At 38.8% G+C, this 18182-nt stretch overlaps 1 protein-coding gene across 2 annotated transcripts in view; it reads right to left on the bottom strand.

Moving 5' to 3' along the window:
* Nucleotides 1-6134: 6134 nt before the first annotated feature.
* The window catches only part of RNF222 (ring finger protein 222), a gene marked incomplete at its 3' end in the record, with an annotated part of 55502 nt that continues 43454 nt past the window's right edge, over nucleotides 6135-18182 (bottom strand). The window contains exons 1-2 of one of the 2 annotated variants that reach the window (XM_081321981.1): nucleotides 7654-7688; nucleotides 6135-6851 (exon numbers count right to left, since the gene is read on the bottom strand). In XM_081321981.1, coding sequence (XP_081178107.1) covers nucleotides 6135-6818 — 684 coding nt within the window. In that variant the 5' untranslated portion in view covers nucleotides 6819-6851; nucleotides 7654-7688. Of the gene's footprint in view, nucleotides 6852-7653; nucleotides 7689-18182 lie in introns of those variants that run through there. The other variant, XM_081321980.1, reaches the window with a different exon arrangement.

Genomic DNA, 18182 nt, shown 5'->3' with positions numbered 1-18182 from the left:
TTGATTACATATAATTGATTAATTGTTCAGTTTCATACATATCAGTCAGTAATTAACTTGTATGATTTGATGAACAGAACAAGGTCATTCAGCATTCAGATGTCACTTAACTCCGGAATAAAAGAATCACTTGGAACCAGAGCTGCAGAAGAAGACTAGTTAGATTCAAGTGGGGGAGAAATGAGTCTCACTTTTGGCATTCTCTCAGGGCCCTTTCTTTGAGTGGCACTTTCCTGAAAAAATTGTGCAATCCATCCAGCCACATGCACAAGCAGAAGGCAGGAGTTACTTTACGCCAGAGGAGAATCCTCTCTAACTAACAGAACCATGACCTTTCTGATATATGGCTCCATAGCAAGCAAAATGGCTCTTGGTACTTTCTGTACCCATAAAATCACTGTTGGCTATTAGGAAGACAAAAACAGACAAACAAATGAATAGCCCCATAGTTCAGAGTAAAGCCCAGTCCTATCTTCTGTTTGCTAGAAGAACCAACCAGAGGCCTCAAGGAAATCCCCAAGTAACGTTTGAAAGGCAACGCTGCTCATTTGTCTTCAGTCATTTTATACTTTGGATGTAAGCCCACTTCTGTGCAATATCTAGCCGTGCATGTGTGTGTGTGGGAGAGGCACATCTCTGTTAATTAGCACTGGAAAAGTGACTAGCAAACAGCTGGTCCACTACATCCGTTCCAGACCTTTGCTGTTCAACCAGTTTTTATTAAATAAACCCGTCTACACAATGTTTATGTTTGCAGTAAATGTCCTACAGTTGGAGAGCTCACAATACCTTTTGAAAATAAAAAAGGAAGAATTTTTCCTTCCCTTTATTAAACTTCTTCAGAAGTTGAGAGGAATCCAGCTGGCCTCCTACAAGAAAAACACTTCCCTAGCCTTATCTGGAGACCGGATTCTGGACTGCTGGTGCTGAATAAGATAGCATAAACTTCATGTTACCCTTACCAAGACTGGTACTCTTGTGGCATTATTCCCATTAGCTGACACAGAGAGCGCTTCTGGAAGGCAGAAGTGGGAAAATCAATAGACAAAGGTGGGGAACTATGGCCCCTTTATGACTTGAGGCTCAGGAACTGAAGTTCACAAGTCATAAAGGGGCCATAGTTCCCCATCCCTGTTCTATACAGCATCTAAAATCACTGAGCAAGCTAGCTTTGTGCTGAGCAAAATGCTATCAACATGGATCTTAAAGAATTTATTTGACAAATATATGTGGCCACCCAATTCATATATGGTAACACCGGGCAGTGTACAGCATTAAAAATCCACAACATAAAACTTTGTCTCCCCACCTCCCCCAAGGCAGCAACCTGTATAATCACACAAGCCACTTGACCAGCTCCATAGTAGTCTGGGGGGGTCACAGGCCTGCTGACAAAACTACATCTTCAGGGCCTTCCAGAAAAGTAGCAAGGTGGAGACCAATCTTATTTTGAAGGGAATTGTATTTCATAGGGAAGGAGCCACCACTAAGAAGGCCTTTTTTTCTTGGTCCCACAAGATGTACTTTTCCAATAGTTGGGACTTGCAACATATCCTGTTATTTTCCCCCTTGGTGAACTGGAGAGAGGCTGTCCTTCAGATAACCCGCCCCCTAGCCGTGTAGGGCATTAAAAGTGATAACCAGCACCTTGAATTGTACTCAGAAGCAAATCAGCAACCAATGCATCTCTGGCAACAAAGATGACACATGCATGAATATAGGTTTGCACAGGCTCTTTGAAGAGAAATGTAAACATTGCTTTTATCCAGAAGGTAAGAAAGAGGGGAGAATTATGATCCAATGTTGATTTCTCATGGAATTAATTTCAAAACCAGGCTTTGTGCAACACACTAGGTACGTTAGATGGGGAAAAATGGGAGAATTAGGCCTCTCTGCTACAAGATCAGATCAGAATTTCTAAGAACAGCTCATGAAGAACTGCAGATGCCCTTGGACTTTGGTGCACCACAGTAATAAAAAATAAAAAATGTAAAAAAATATCCTGCCAGCTTGATAACAGGCAATGAAATAAAACAACCACTCCAAAGCAACAATATCTCTCCTATGCCAGGGCCCCTTCTAAACTTAGCATTAGCAACTTGTGCTCTCCAAGTGCATGCGGTATCTAGCATCATTTCAATGATCATCTTTGAATGTTTTGAAGAGTTGTGTTTCTCTGCAGATTTTTTTTTTAAAAACTAATCTGAATACAATATTGTCTGTACCATGTAGCATCAACAAGGAAAACTTGATTAATACATTGTAATGCCTGTGGTATTTTGGACACTAATAAAATCTCCATATGAAATCTTGTTTTTTAGACCCAGCTTAATTTCTTAGTGCTTTTATGTCATAAGCATTGTGGTCAAAAGATTATTCCTGCATTATTGTTCATGTGAATCTTCAACAAAATCTTGCAGTTTTCATAGCGGTACAGGAAATCTTCAGGATTAAAGAAATGAGGGTGGCTTGGAGGTTGGTCAAAAATGAAGTGATATAGTCTTTGTTATTGAATAAGCTTTGGAGTTGGATGGTTATAAGAGACTTAATGAGTGGAATATAATTGTTAGTTTAGAAGTAGATACAATGTGAAATTTTTGAAATGGTTTTCAATTTTTTGATTTCTTCATTTTTTGTATATTGTAAATGTTTTTTTTGTCTTTGTCGGTGTATGGTGTGTTTTTAATACGAAATGTAAATAAAGATTTATTTATTAAAAAAAAGGAAATCTTCAGGACTATGATTTGTAGGCTAATTGCTCTTACAGTTAATGTCGTAGGTAAAAAGGTAAAGGTTCCCCCGCACATGCGTGCTAGTCGTTTCCAACTCTAGGGGCCGGTGCTCATCTCCGTTTCAAAGCCAAAGAGCCAGCGCTTGTCTGAGGATGTCTCCGTGGCCCTCTCTTGGCTCTCCGACCGGGCTTTCAAGGCTGTCCGCGGGCGGAGCAATGCAGCACCCGGGTCCCCCCAAAGCGTCGCCTCCCGTGCAGCCGCTCTACGCTCCCAATAACGGCGATTTCACCTTCGTCTCCTCAGCCGATGCCGAAGATCTAAGTGGCTCAATAGAATCTACAGATGTGGCCGGCATGACTAGACGCCAAAGGCGCATGGAACGCTGTTACCTTCCCACCGGAGTGGTCCCTATTTTTCTACTTGCATTTTCACGTGCTTTCGAACTGCTAGGTTGGCAGAAGCTGGGACGAGTAACAGGCGCTCACTCTGTTACGCGGCACTCGGGATTCAATCCGCCAAACTGCCGACCTTCTGATCGACAAGCTCAGCGTCTTAACCCACTGAGCCACCATGTCCCTTTTAATGTCATAGGTATATATTTTATTTGTCAAGTCAGAGGAGTTGATGTTGAATGGAAATTGGCAATTGGCAATTGGACAATACAGCAAGAAGGAACATGATGTAACTCCCTTCTCTTGGCTTGTAGCAGTTGTCAAATGTGAGAAACAAAATGCTGGACTAGAGAGACTTTTGTCAGTTCTCATAGGACTCTTCTGATATTCATGCTACATTTTGCTGGTTTCCAGTCCTGTATCAAGTAGAGGAATAAAGATGTCTGGAGAAGTCGTTCCTGGATCCCATTTTTAAATTTTAGGGACATTTATCAAGAATCCTTGCTATCTACCAGACCAAACCTTTTGACTTGGCTATTCAGTATCCTTCCAAGTGGCAACAGCCTGCACTTATAAAATTTTAAAAGGAATACAAGCATGTTCTCCAGTATGGAGATAACCTTCTCCTATTAAAAGTGGAACATTTAGAAATCATACCCAATTGTATTTATCTCCTCTTCTCTTTTCCCTCTTAAAAAAATGGTACAGCAGTTTTTTGCTCCCCATGGAGCTAATACTATTCATGGATATAGGGGACCGTGTCATTGCTGAAAAAACATACTTTCAGAAATTCCTCATCCTCCCAGAAGTCATTTGGGGGTGCATGTTTCTTCTTCATTTCAATTTTAAAGACCTGGAAGATCCTAATTATACCTTTCCAACCCCAGCTCTAATTTAGTTCTTGGTGAACATTTGACATCCAGGTTACATATTCTGACTCATCAAATGATAACTTGCATCTTATCAAATATGAGAAACTTCAGGATTTCTAAAGGTATTTTCCATGTTATTTTTAAGATGAAGCCCAGGATTTGCTGGGTAATTCACATTTACAGTACTCTTGCAGAATGTCTAAACTACTAACTAGCCTTTACATCAGGGGTCTTCAAACTTGGCTCTTTTATGACTTGTGGACTTCAACTTCCAGAATTCCTCAGCCAGGCCCCTGCTTTATATTACTGTTTTAAAAGGGCATGTATGGTATGAGGGAATTGGTGTAAGATATTTGACTTGGGATAAAAGTTGTGTATGTTGTATGAACTCGTCAGTTTGTTTTTACTTTATTTTACAATTTTTGCAATTGTATATTGAATATTTGCAATTCTAACCATAGGTGAACAATTCCTTAGGTCACCATGGCAACTTCATTTCAATATACTGTATATCACAAGTATGACATGCATGTAAAAAGAAAAAGGGCTTCAATTGCCTAGTGGCACCTGCCATTATGATGCCAAGACACATGCACACTACAATTCTGCAGACTTCCCAAATCTGGTACCTCCTGATATACTAAGACTACAACTCCCAGGATTCCTAGCTAGTCTGGAGTTTCCCTGGTTGGGGAAAGCTGGCTTTGGAAATTATACATGTGATGTTCTTTTCATTGCCCATAAGGGGCAATTATTGACTGTATATTGAACAGTGAGATTCCCAAGAACTGCTACCTAGGCAAGTTAGGAAAAATTTTGGCAATATTAGGCTTTGGAATGAAGAAAAGACAATTTGGTAAAACTGCTCTTGAAAACTAAAGTAGACCACATATATGCTAAGACTGCAGCCAAAATGGAATATTTTATTAATATTAGTTGTAACAACAATTATCAAAAGTAGAAAACAAAACTTAGAAGCTACAAAAATACCATAAATCTGACTTTAAAATATCACAGTGACTGATACTTTACACTTGTAGTACAATAGTAGGTAGCCTACCACAGCATCAGAAGAGATCAATAGCCACACAGTATAGAATGCATCTAAATGGCTCTTGCTCAGACGTGGCTCAACAGCATCCCAGCTACCGGTAGCTACATTTGCCTTACCTTCACTGTGCTTTTGCCTTGAGAACAGAATAAGCAAGTAGCAATTTCTATGCCCAGAACATAAAGAAACATCTCAAAAGATCATTTCTGCCCAATTATATTTGTAGAAATTCAGGCCTTGCTAGTCTACAGGATAAAAATTGAGTTAGGATTTAGGGTTAGGGTTATTGCAGAACTATGTGATGGGAGAGTTGGAATTTGAGTGGAATAAACCCAAAATTTTCCTTATCGCCTCATCTGCAATAAGCTTTCTTTGAAGAGGATTTTTTATTTGATTACAGTGGAGGGTGAAATGAAAGGTAGAATTAATTTTTCAGTAGGCAAGAAGAGTTTGTGAAAACAACCTCCCTGTGCACAAGAGTTCAAGCTGATCTCTGAAAGCAAATGAGATATAAAGATTGTTGATAGGAAAGATTTCAATTCTTGAATAGCAAGGAATGTTGTTGGATAAACTTGAGAAATATTTCTATCTTTAATCTGATCTGACCTCATTGGGAATTGGAGAACTTTCATAAACTCAGAGGAAGGATAGATAAGCATCTGTCATATAACTAAGACCGTGAATAATTGTCATCCTATATCCTCCATCATCTCAGCATCCTCCAAATAGATCAGATTACAATATCCATAATTACTAGTGCAGCCATTAACCTGCTGTCTAGATGTCATGGAGTTGGAGACCAATACAATTAAACAAGACGATGCAATAGCAGTGGAAGCTATCTTAGTATAAGGATCAATCATTTCTCTTGGTGGTCTTCCTTGCACCTCTGAAGTAAGGATACTATTAACCCTGACAAGGGAAGAATAACACAAATACCATTTTCTGCAATTCCCAGTTCCTTCGTAGACTTCCCATCCATCTGGACCCTGCAAACATTTGGGCTTCCATACTGTAGATGTAGCAGCGAGCAATTTTGATCATAGAATAGTCCCGTCTTGGAAATGGAATGATTCACCCAACATGTTCATTCATTACTTCTCACAAGCAGGAGCCAGGGAAGTACAGCCCCCAACAGAGCAACAGCAGAGATCAGGAAAACAGCCATCATTATAGGTGACTGGAAGCAGCCCATTCCAGGACATGTTTGTGACGCCTCTGAGTCATGACCTTCTCCGGTGCTGTAATCTTGAGCTATGGTAATATAGTCCTCTTCAATCAGTGGCATTCCCAATTGGGTAATAATGAAGATATGAGATTCACGTTCCAGGCCAGTGGGCCGTACAACGGAGTCCATGGTAGGATACCTCTGCAGACATTGGTGCCTGTCATAATTGTGCAGTGGCAAGAGGAAATGGCCAGGAACCACCAAAGTATTTGCAGAGCTGGGTGGCACTCCACAGGTGAGTGGCAACGAGGAAGGTGAGAGAGGCAACTCCAAAGAGGATGGACTCAGGGCTGGCTTGGAAGGCAGGCAGTCCCTTTTATTACAGAGAAAAGTCACAAAGCGACAGATGGGACATGTAAGGGTGTTTTGTAGAGGGCCTTCTTCCTGTGACAATAGACACTTGACCAAACAGTCATGGCAAAATGTGTGGCCACAGCTCAGCATCCGGCGTGACACTTTTGGAGACTGAAATGTTTCATAACACACAGGGCACTCACCCGGGGTGGCAGTGGGAGCTTCTTTGCTAGCGTTGTTCTGAGACATCCCTGCCCTCTAAGATCACTTCTGTGAAGCAAGCTGGATGAAAGGCAGAGCATACAGATCTGTAATCAAACAGCTACAAATTGAAGAAGAAGAATATGTAAATGTAACACAAGGCTTGATTCCAGGCAGCTTGGAGGAGCTGCTGTCCCAAACCCAGAAGCTCTCTGTTCCATCCACGTGTGGATCCACAGAGATGCTCTTTAGACAAGGCTGTGCAACCTAATGTAACCTGGGACAGTATTTGGTCCCACAAAGCCTTGTCTGTAGCCCTTACGGCCCCACCAAACTGGCAAAACAGGGAAGTCATTAAACTTCATGGGAAGAAATCACATCAACTGTATTTAATTAATCTAATTTTAAATCCTGCTTGTGGTTGTTAGATACACACACACACACACACACACAAACACATGGACACACATTTTTCTAACTCACTTTCCAGCCAAAATAGATTCACTTAACCCATCTCTTCCTATATCCAAGTTATTTATTTTATTTTAATTCCATTTATATCCCGCCCTTCTCCGAAGACTCAGGGTGGCTTACAAGCTTAGCAGTAGCCTTCATTCTATGTATATGCCTGCTTATTAGGGCTTTCACACACACCCCAAGCAGCATTATTACAAAGTCAGCTTAATTGCCCCCAACAATCTGGGTCCTTAGCTAACAATCAAAACCACAACAATACAATATAAATTACCACCACCACCACCCCCTTTCAAATGGCAGCAAAATCAAACAAAATGCAGGATAAAATACACATTAGCTACCCTCAATATATTATTGCATTAGTTGGTTGGTGTGACACCAATGTGTTACACAGTTAAATACATACATATCATAAGATGCTCAGATATGATTCATCCATAGAGATCATTTAAAGGAGATTGCTTTCTGAGGCTCCGGTGCTGTCCCATGAAGAGTGTCCTCAGAAGTAACTTCTTCCCAGGCACCAAGCCTTTCCCAAGCACCTTTCCATGCACTCAATCATTCTAGGTCTGATCTTCCCAGCTCCCTAGAAATCAGCTTGCCTATATAATGGGTGGCACACACACTAGAACTGTGCTCTGTCTTGCATCAGATCTTTAAGAGCTTAAAGGGTGGCTCCCAAGGAGTGAATGTGGAGGAACTTGTTTGTGAACTGAAGTTTTCTCCTTCTCTATTTGGGACTTGGGGAGGAGTCACCAGGAAGAAACCTTTTTCTGGGCCCTGCTGTGCCATGCCTATTAAATGAAATATACTGAAACTAAGTTACTTAGATCTACTGTATCTTAAACTTGTTTATTTCTGACTTATTGGAGAGCTAGGCAGATTTGTTACTCTGCTATAACAGAGTAAGACTACCGTCTCTGGGGTGCAAAAATTCAGATGGAAGCAGGTATCATTAATTTAATGAATTAACATTCATTAACCAACCTTGGGGTTGGTTGGTGCCTTGATGTCCCTCCTCCCACCTTTTAATTTTTAACTTTAATCATTCTGTTCCTGTTTTAATTACCTTCTGAAAGAATATAATATTTATATGATTTTTATCTTTTAATTGCACACTGCCCAGAGTTGCTCTGTTGAGTGGGATGGGCAGTCTCCACATTTAATATATAAATAGATTTTCAGGATGTTGTTGCTATTGCTTATATTGCCCATAGTCTGATAGTTGGGGAGGCATGCAGAAGAGCTTAGATACAAAATCAGAGATCTTCTAGTAGAGTTTGAAAATCTGCATGAATCCTCTGAAAGTCTATGACTATCGGTGTCAGCGATTTGGGGTTCAATATAAAGCAGATTATTGCATCGTTATATTGCCAGCAACTGTTCTAAAGACACTGATGAAGTTTTTATGCAATGTGTTGGACCTGGCTTGGTGGGATGTTCCAATAGAATAGACTATCTGTAGCTCAAGATTGATCTGTGAAGTTCTTGGTGCTCTCTGAGCTTGGTTGTTTACTTGCACACTTGTAATAATGTACTAAATTTCATATACAGTTCAAGAACTTCAGTTGGCCAAGAACGTAGCAGCTCTTTGCCAATTGATTGATTGGTTGGTTCTATATTTACATAAGTAACATAATTGCCTGAACACCTGAGTCTTAATTAAATCCTTGTAAGTTAAAGAAGAATTACTGATTGGGAAACTTGGAAAAGATTTCATATTCAAAATTATAGGTAAATCGATTGAAGATTAGGAGGGTATCCCCTCCCATCTTGACATAAAATGAGAGCTGGATTCAGGTACTAACTAGGCCATCTATGTTTAGATTGGCATGTTCTAAGATGCGGTAAACACTATCAGTTTCTTGCCAGAACCAAAGGATAAATTTTGACAGTCCTTTGAATAGGATTTTGGGAAGAGCACAGAATCCCCATCAAATAAGTGGAGAGAATTTTTACACGGCACTGCTCCATGTACTTTTTATTTTTTAATTTGCTACTTCAGACATCACAATAAATGAAAGTTAACAGGAGTTTTCTTGGTTGATAGTTAGTCTCCTGGCCATAATAAATATGCTTTACCAGTTGTAAAATTAAGATATTTAAGAACTAAACGGTTTTAATGTTTAATTTTAATATTTTTTTACCCAGAATGGCATTTGTACAAGCAAGGCTAATCTATTAGAAAAAGCATGACAATATATCTTATAAGTGGAAAATTATCCATAATTATCCATAATAGTTACTTTTTTTGCTACTGCGTTAATTTTTCAACCAAAGTAAGTTCTTATATTTTTGAATACTTCTAATCCAAAGAAAAATTAGCTTTCCAGTTTTCTGCAGCAACTGACAACAGTAGTTGAATCCATTATTTGTGTTCCCTTAATTTTTATACTTAGGAAAATGAATAATAAAGCAATAACAGGACTTGATTGTGAAAGTCTGTTGAGTGATTTACTTGATTTCCTTGTGAAGGATTTTCCAGAAGGAATGATTAAATGGGCATCATGACCAAAGAGGGCAATAAGTATTCATATGTTTACAATCCCGCCAACACAATTTAGCCATGATCTCTTTCATAGTATTGTGACACTGCTAGGATTTTATAAATGTGATTCAGAAATGAATGACAATGAGGATTACTCGTTTTCCTCAACTCTTGCTCTTTTCTGTTTCTTTCTGCTGAAAAGAAACACTGTCCCAATTTCTGCCCTCTAGGAAGTTTTTTAAAGTGGGACAATCGTTTCTATTAAGCACATGTGTGTTGCAATATTCCTAAAATCTAAAAGCAGGAAGGGGTCAAAACAGAGCAGCACTCTAGATAGTAAAGGAAAGCAAAGTTGAATGAAGTCTTGGCAAGTGTTATCTGGCTCTTTTGTGTGCGTAAGATGTTTGCACAATGACAGAACTGTTTGTTGCGTGGTGATGCCATCCTTCAGGAAAGAACCAGAGTATATGATTTGACTCTGGACAATATCCATAGTTATGTTTTCCTAGCTGATCTATTTTGATTTGTTAATTTTAATTTTAATTAAATATGGATTGTGATTACCACTATGATCTGAGCAATGACACGTATGGAAAAGATATGTTCCCTGTGCTAGTTTTTACAGGTCTTATTAGCCATACTTCCTACTACTTTTAAACCTGTTGAATAAAAATACTGTATCCATTTCCCCAGACCACACACTGAACATAGGGTACGCAGTATAAAACTATTTTATTTTCTCAGTGCCTGCAGGAATAATGTTCAGTGTTCCCTTAACCGATTTGCTATGAAGATATACAGTATTTCAAGAACCTTATGCAGCAGTTTATAGCTCTGGAGTATGACCACAATGTAGTTTACTGTTCTCACATGGAGCAGAGGAGAAGAAGTTCAAATTACAAATTCTCATAGAGAAGAACCCTTCTCAGCTAATAATGTTTTTATATGTGCCAAATGTACACTATCCAATCATATTTGCACCCAGTCTCATGCCCACTCCTTCATGCGTATTATTTGCCAAAAGAAACAGAAACCTTATATTCATATAGTATATATACCAGTAGTTGGTTTAGGGTCTATATGTTAAGAGGGTGGGGGTAAGGGTGATGTGTCATCCAAGTACATTCAGCACCACACAGGCTTAGTTATTACCTAAAATATTGTTGAGGTTGTGTTGGTTTAAACTAACCCAAACTGAGGTCATGTAGTGGGGGGGATTCCAGGAGTTAAAGTCCACACATCTTAAAACTGCCAAGTTTGGGAAAGACTGGTTTAAACTAACCTCCTTGTGTCAACTGTGTTTTCCAGACATGGGAGGAAAGAGAATGAATCCTCTCTTCCTGATGTCAGTATGAGATAAGTTCTAATCTAGTGCATTCCCACAAAATCTGGAGTTCTCTTTGAACTCTCAGAGTGGGTGTAAAAATTAGAAAATGAAAACACTCCATATAGCTGCAGTTGGGGGATGAATGTGCGACAGAAAGAAGTGGGGATGAACATTCCTTCCCAACTCTATTGTAGCTCTGACCCCAGTGGTGCCATCACAGGAAATGACAACTTCCCGGGGCTCTTTGTGGTGGCTGAACTTCCTGTAAAGATGACCACTGCACATAAGTGTCACACCACCTTACAATGATTACCCTGGAATAGTGACAAGCAAGGTGACCTCTGGAGTGTGAGCGTATTTATTCATGCTGTGATGTCAATGAGTCATGTGCCAAATACAACCTCTTGGGCCAGACTGAATCTTCTACTGTGAGGAAACTGTTTCTGGTTGCTTCCCAGCAGGGCCAAAATTGGAGTTGCTCGGAAAAATAAGCTTCCTTATCACCTCCCATTTGAGAGCCTACGTGAAGCATCTTATATTTAAATGCTGCCCACATAACAGCATCCTAAAAGCTAATATCTGGAAAGGAAGAGAAATGTGTAAGTCTAGTATGGATTTATTTTTTTTCTCTTCACACAACCACCGAGCAGTCCCTTTTTTGTGATCCTATGTTTAAATGCATGTGACATTTTTATACGAAAACTAACAGGCTATCTCTCACCTATTGCTTGAAGTGGTAAAATCCAGAAATGCCTGGGCCTACTTTATAGCATTACTATTTGGGAGGTATTAGAAGAGATGCTGCATAATTCTCGACTCCATTTATAGGAGAAACTAAAATGCACAGAAAGAAAACACTCTGTCCTATACCAGCTATCCATAGGTGAGAAATTGGATCCATCATGGCCTACTAAAATTTCAAATAATCTACAGAGCCAAGAAAAAGGCACATTCTACCCTAGCAAGAGGTACATTGCTAAGTCACCTCATATTATGAATGTAATTCTTAGGCACAGCCTACTTATAATTTAAGCGCCACTCAGTTAGTAATCCAACTTTCAACCACCTACAGTACTTCCAACTTTAATCCTAAAAGTATATGTGAATTAGATGTATATCTAATCCATACATTGGCCTGTGATGTAGTTTTACTGAAATTACAAGCTGTGTGAATTGTCCTAAGTTATAGGTTCAAAAATGATAACATTCTTTCACAGGGTGAAAGTGTTTGTATGCCAAACTACTAGAGTCAAGAGAGAACAGAGGTTGGACCTTCTCTTTCATTTTAAATTTGAAAGTAACTAGAAAGTAGTTAAAAATGCTTCTCCCATGATATTTTTCCTATATAAATTCCTTCACCCCACCTTGCCCAGTCTCCCAATTTGTGCTACTAGGAAAACATACATACATACATACATACATACATACATACATACATACATACATACATACATATTTATAATCTGGCTCATAGAGAGCAAGCTTGTTAAGGAATAGATTAGATTAGAAACTTTCTCCCCACATACCAATTTTATATATCACTGGAATTGTTTTATATGAACGGGGCCCTGTTTTAGTTTAGTAAATATAACTTGTAGTCTAAAATGATGCAGACCAGCTAAAGAACTACAACCCCAGTGAGAACTGGGTCATGTAGAAATAATGAACTCACCTTTGCATCTATATATAGATTCTGGCCAAACAGGCCAGTCAGCTCCTGCTATTCTATCAACAGTGGAAACCCAGATGATTTAGCAGGTCAAGCATGTACCACCTTGATTCATCTGCCTAGATGGCTTATGTTTCCATTCTCAGCAGTATGAATGTATAGACTCCACCTCCTTGCTAGCAAGCAACTCTGAGGGATACAATTAAATCAGACAAACAAGTTACTAACAATTAATCAGCTCACATTATATGAACATATTTGCTCCAGCTTTCCCAGCCTGATATTTTTTTCAGATATGTTGGGACCACAAGCCCCCAAATCTGTAGACAACAAGAATGGGGATGATAGGACCTGTAAACAGAAATACCTCTAGGAGAAGCAGGTTAGGAAAATCTCAAAATACTGTGCCTCTTTATGTCTTGCCAGGCACATTGTCTCATGTCACTGCCCCTTAGCACATTTTTATGAGAGAATTTGAAACTTCTTGTTTGAGTCTTAGGCATCTATAAAATAGTGAGGAATATTCTTTAGATGAAGGGATCCCTCAGATAGGAGTGAAACCTACTTTGCATATATGATCTTTTATAGCAGGCTTTGATAATCAGTGCTTCTCCAAATATTCCTGAATTCCTGGCAGCCAAACCAAGCATGGATTGTGATGTGACATATTGGGAGCCTAACCACATAGGGAGAGTCACCATTTCCCCAACCTTAATTTACAGAATTCAAATTATATATGTTATATAAACAGGGCATTCAGCCAAGTATTCTATGTCTGAGCATGGTTGACCCTAGTTCAGTGGTTCTCAACCTGTGGTCAGCAGACCTAGGGGGCGGGGCGTGATGTCTTCACAGGGGGGTATTCCAAAGTTTGAAGAAATGTTATGATTTGAATGAACCTTTATTGTCAAAGTACAACCATGTATACACTGAGATTGGCTGAGCCTCCCTTTGTGCCCTCACCCCCAACTTACAGTGACACAAACCCTCCATCTTATTACACCCTGTGAGCTAATTGCCCAACGCACCGGCCTCGCAAGTCAATTATGCATAAAGTTTATTAAGTTTATATTATTATTATTATTATTATTATTATTATTATTATTATTATTATTATTATTATTATTATTATTATTATTATATTATATTATATTATATTATATTATATTATATTATATTATATTATATTATATTATATTATATTATATTATATTATATTATTATATTATTATATTATATTATATTATATTATATTATATTATTATATTATATTATATTATATTATATTATATTATATTATATTATATTATATTATATTATATTATATTATATTATATTATATTATTATATTATATTATTATATTATTATATTATTATATTATATTATATTATATTATATTATATTATATTATATTATATTATATTATATTATATTATATTATATTATATTATATTATATTATATTATATTATATTATATTATATTATATTATATTATATTATATTATATTATATTATATTATATTATATTATATTATATTATATTAATTATTTCCCATTCAAAAGCCTAACAGCCCATGGATAAAAGCTGTTCTTCAGCCTGTTAGTACGGCTGGCTATACTCCTATATCTCCTACCCGATGGTAGGAGAGTAAAGAGATACCATCCAGGGTGTGAGTCATCCCTGAGAATTTTCCTCACTCTTCCAAGGCAGCAAGCCCTGGCGATGTCATCCAGTGGTGTCAGGGGACAGCCCACAATGTCTTGTACTGTGCTCACCACCCTCTGTAATACTTTCCTATCCGTGGCTGTCAGACCAGCATACCAAACCACAATACCATAGAAGAGGATGCTCTCTATAGTAGACCGGTAAAAGAGGGTCATAAGCCGTTGTTCTACCCTGTTCTTCCGCAAGACCCTGAGAAAGTGTAGTCTCTGTTGGGCCTTTCTGGCCACCTGGGTTGTATTAACTTTCCAGGTCAGATCTTTGCAGAGGGAGACTCCCAGAAATTTAAAGGAGGAAACTCTCTCCACACAGTCCTCCCCGATGTAAAGTGGGGCAGGTTCCTCCTTTTTCCTCTGGAAGTCTAGCACCATCTCTTTTGTCTTGCCGATGTTCAGGTGCAAGTTGTTGTTACAACACCATATGGATAGTTTTTGTACCTCCGCCCTGTATGCTGTCTCATCCTCACCTGTAATAAGACCCGTAATTTAAATCTGAGTTAAGTCTTGGGGGATCCATGCCCTTGGTCCATGGCCACAAAATGTATTTAAAGGGAGTCTGTGATGAAGAAAAGGTTGAGAACCTTTACCCTAGTTAATTTTAGTCAGGCCTTAACATAAATTTGGGTCAATTTACACAAGGGTACTTTTACTTTTATGTCTAGTCATGCCGGCCACATGACTACGGAGACGTCCTCGGACAAGCACTGGCTTTTCGGCTTTGAAACAGAGATGAGCACCAGCCCCTAGAGTTGGAAATGACTAACACGCATGTGCGGGGGAACCTTTACCTTTTACTTTTATCAATATAATAAAGCTCAGATGTTTCTTAAGGCAATGTAGAACAAGGACTTTGGCCCATCCTTGTGTCTGTCACACTTACCATCATAGGATAGGATAGGATAGGATAGGATAGGATAGGATAGGATAGGATAGGATAGGATAGGATAGGATAGGGTAGGGTAGGGTAGGGTAGGGTAGGGTAGGGTAGGGTAGGGTAGGGTAGGGTATTAGTTGTTTAGGAGAGTTATGGCATGAGGGGAAAAACTGTTTCTAGTTGTTTTGGTGTGTAATGTCCCATAGCATCGTCTTAAGGGAAGAATTTGAAACAGTTTATGTCCAGGATGTGAGGGGGTCTGTAGATATTTTCACAGCCCTCTTTCTGGCTTGTACAGTATACAGGTCCTCAATGGAAGGCAGGCTGGTAGCAATTATTTTTTCTGCAGTTCTCACTATCCATTGAAGTCTGTATCTGTCTTGTTTGGTTACAGTGCCAAACCAGACAGTTATCGAAGTGCAAATGACAGACTAAAATAGCAATAGCATTTAGACTTATATATTGCTTCACAGTGCTTTAAAGCACTCTCTAAGTAGTTTACACATTCAGCCTATTGCCCCCCAACAATCTGGGCCCTCATTTTACCGACCTCGGAAGGATGGAAGGCTGAGTCAACCTTGAGCCGGTGATAATTCCTTTATAGAACTGTATCAGCAGCTCTTTGGGCAGTCTGAGCTTTCTGAGTTGGTGCAGGAACAGCTTTTTTGTTATGCTTTTTTGATGACATTTTTGATGTTAGGTTTCCATTTTAAGTCTTGAGAAATCATAGAACCTAGAAACTTGAAGGTCTCTACTGTTGGTACTGTGCTGTCTAGTATTGTAAGAATAGGAGGGTTTCTTCTAAAATCTACTATCCTTTCTACAGTTTTGAGTGTATTCAGTTCAAGATTGTTCCGGCTGCACCACAAGGCTAGTTGTTCAACTTCCCTTCTATATGCAGATTCGTCATTGTCTCGAATGAGACCAATCACTGTTGTATCATCTGCAAACTTCAGTACTTTGACAGAGTACAGTACTTTGAGATGCAGTAGTTGGTAGAGAGAAAGAAGAGAAGTTGAGAGAGTATACGGCCTTGGGGCGCCCCTGTGCTAATTGTACAGGTATACAAGGTGATTTTGCCTACCTTCACCTGCTGTTTCCTGTCTGTTAGAAAGCTTATTATCCACTTACAAGTGTGGTCAGGCACGCCTAGCTGAATCAGTTTAGTTAGAAGAATATCTGGGATAATGACCTGAAGTCTACAAAAGGACCCTTGCATAGGTCCTTGGAGATTCAAGATGTTGCAGGATGTAGTTCAGAGCAATGTTAACAGCATCATCTGCCGATCTATTTGCTCGGTAGGCAAATTGCAAGGGGTTTAGCATCGGATACGTGATGGTTTTCAGGTGGGCTATCACTAACCTTTTAAAGGTTTTCATAACTACAGATGTCAGAGCAACCGGTCTATAGTTGTTCAGCTCCTTGATGGAGGGTTTCTTCAGAACTGGGATGATAGTAGAGCACAGAGAAGGCCTTCTCAGGGTACCGTTGGCTAGACAATGTCGGCTGGCGAACCCCAGGGGAAGGGCCTTCTCTGTGGGAGCGCCAGTCCTATGGAATCAGCTCCCCCCTGAGCTTCGGATGGCCCAAGATCTCCAGTCCTTTCGCCGCGGCCTCAAAACACTCCTTTTCCACCTGGCTGACCTGGACTGACAGGCATTTTAATTATGTTTACAATTTGTAATTTATTTTTAATTTTTAATTTAAATTTATTGCACAGATGACTTTAATTTTAATTCTATCTTAATTTCTGTACTTATTATATGTTATTGTTGTTAGCCGCCCTGAGTCCTTCGGGAGATAGGGCGGGATATAAGTCCCATAAATAAATAAATAAATAAATAAATAAATAAATAAATAAATAAATAAATAAATAAATAAATAAATAAATAAATAAATAAATAAATAAATAAATAAATTGGAAGCAAGAAGGAATCCCCATCTAGCTTTGTGCCTGAAAGACCAAAGAAATGCCAAGGTGTAGATAGGGGTGTCAAACTGCCGGCCTGCAAGCCGGATGTATCATAGCAAAACCACCCCCACCCCATTGCTGGCAATGGCAAAAAAAAGTCACGATACGTCGCGATATGTCACGTGACGTTGCGAGTTTGACACCCCTGGTGTAGATGACGCATTGTAAGAAAACACAATTTGTAACACTAACACTAGTCATTGTTATATGATTGTGGGATACGTTTAATAAGGTAATTAGCCTTAACTTCTCATATTCTGGCATATAAAATCTGAAAATTAACTAGTCTTAACTTTGGTCTTAAGTCAGTGAAGTTTTTTTTTATTATAGTATTCGAACTTCTCTAAGTCTGTCCCACCTGGCAGAAAGGGGAAATAAACAATTACAAACTATTTTCTTCCATCAAATGGTCATTATAGTTATTCTGGTTTTAATTACACTTACAATGGTTATTATAGCTTGGATCTGGGTAGCTGTAATTTATCCAGGTCAAAGTTGAGAAGTGTGGTTCTCTAGATACTGCTGAATTGCAAATAACAGCTTCCCTCACCATTAGTCTAGGGAAGAGTCCTAGACTGCAGCAGCTAAGTGGTAAAATCTAATAACAGAAGTCTTACACACCATTTATCTTTCTAAATTCTATACAGTGAAATCTACTTTTTTGAACAAGTAATGTTCCGACCAGATTATTTATTTATGTGGTAAATTCACATTCATTGGGTAAGTTTATATAGCCTCCCCCCATTTCTACAGAGCAATTATATCTGGGCTGCAAAAGAAATCTTTAGATATCAGCAAAAAAACATAAAGCCATCTTTCCCTGCTTTCTAGTTGTCTTCCAAACTTTAACAGTGGTAGCCTTAATTAATGGCCATACTGAA

This window comes from Vipera berus, assembly GCF_964194415.1.
Source record: "Vipera berus genome assembly, chromosome: 2".
In the NCBI taxonomy this organism is placed as follows: domain Eukaryota; kingdom Metazoa; phylum Chordata; class Lepidosauria; order Squamata; family Viperidae; genus Vipera; species Vipera berus.
The sequence above is the reverse complement of the archived record's forward strand: the minus strand, read 5'-3'. Positions and strand labels throughout refer to the sequence as shown.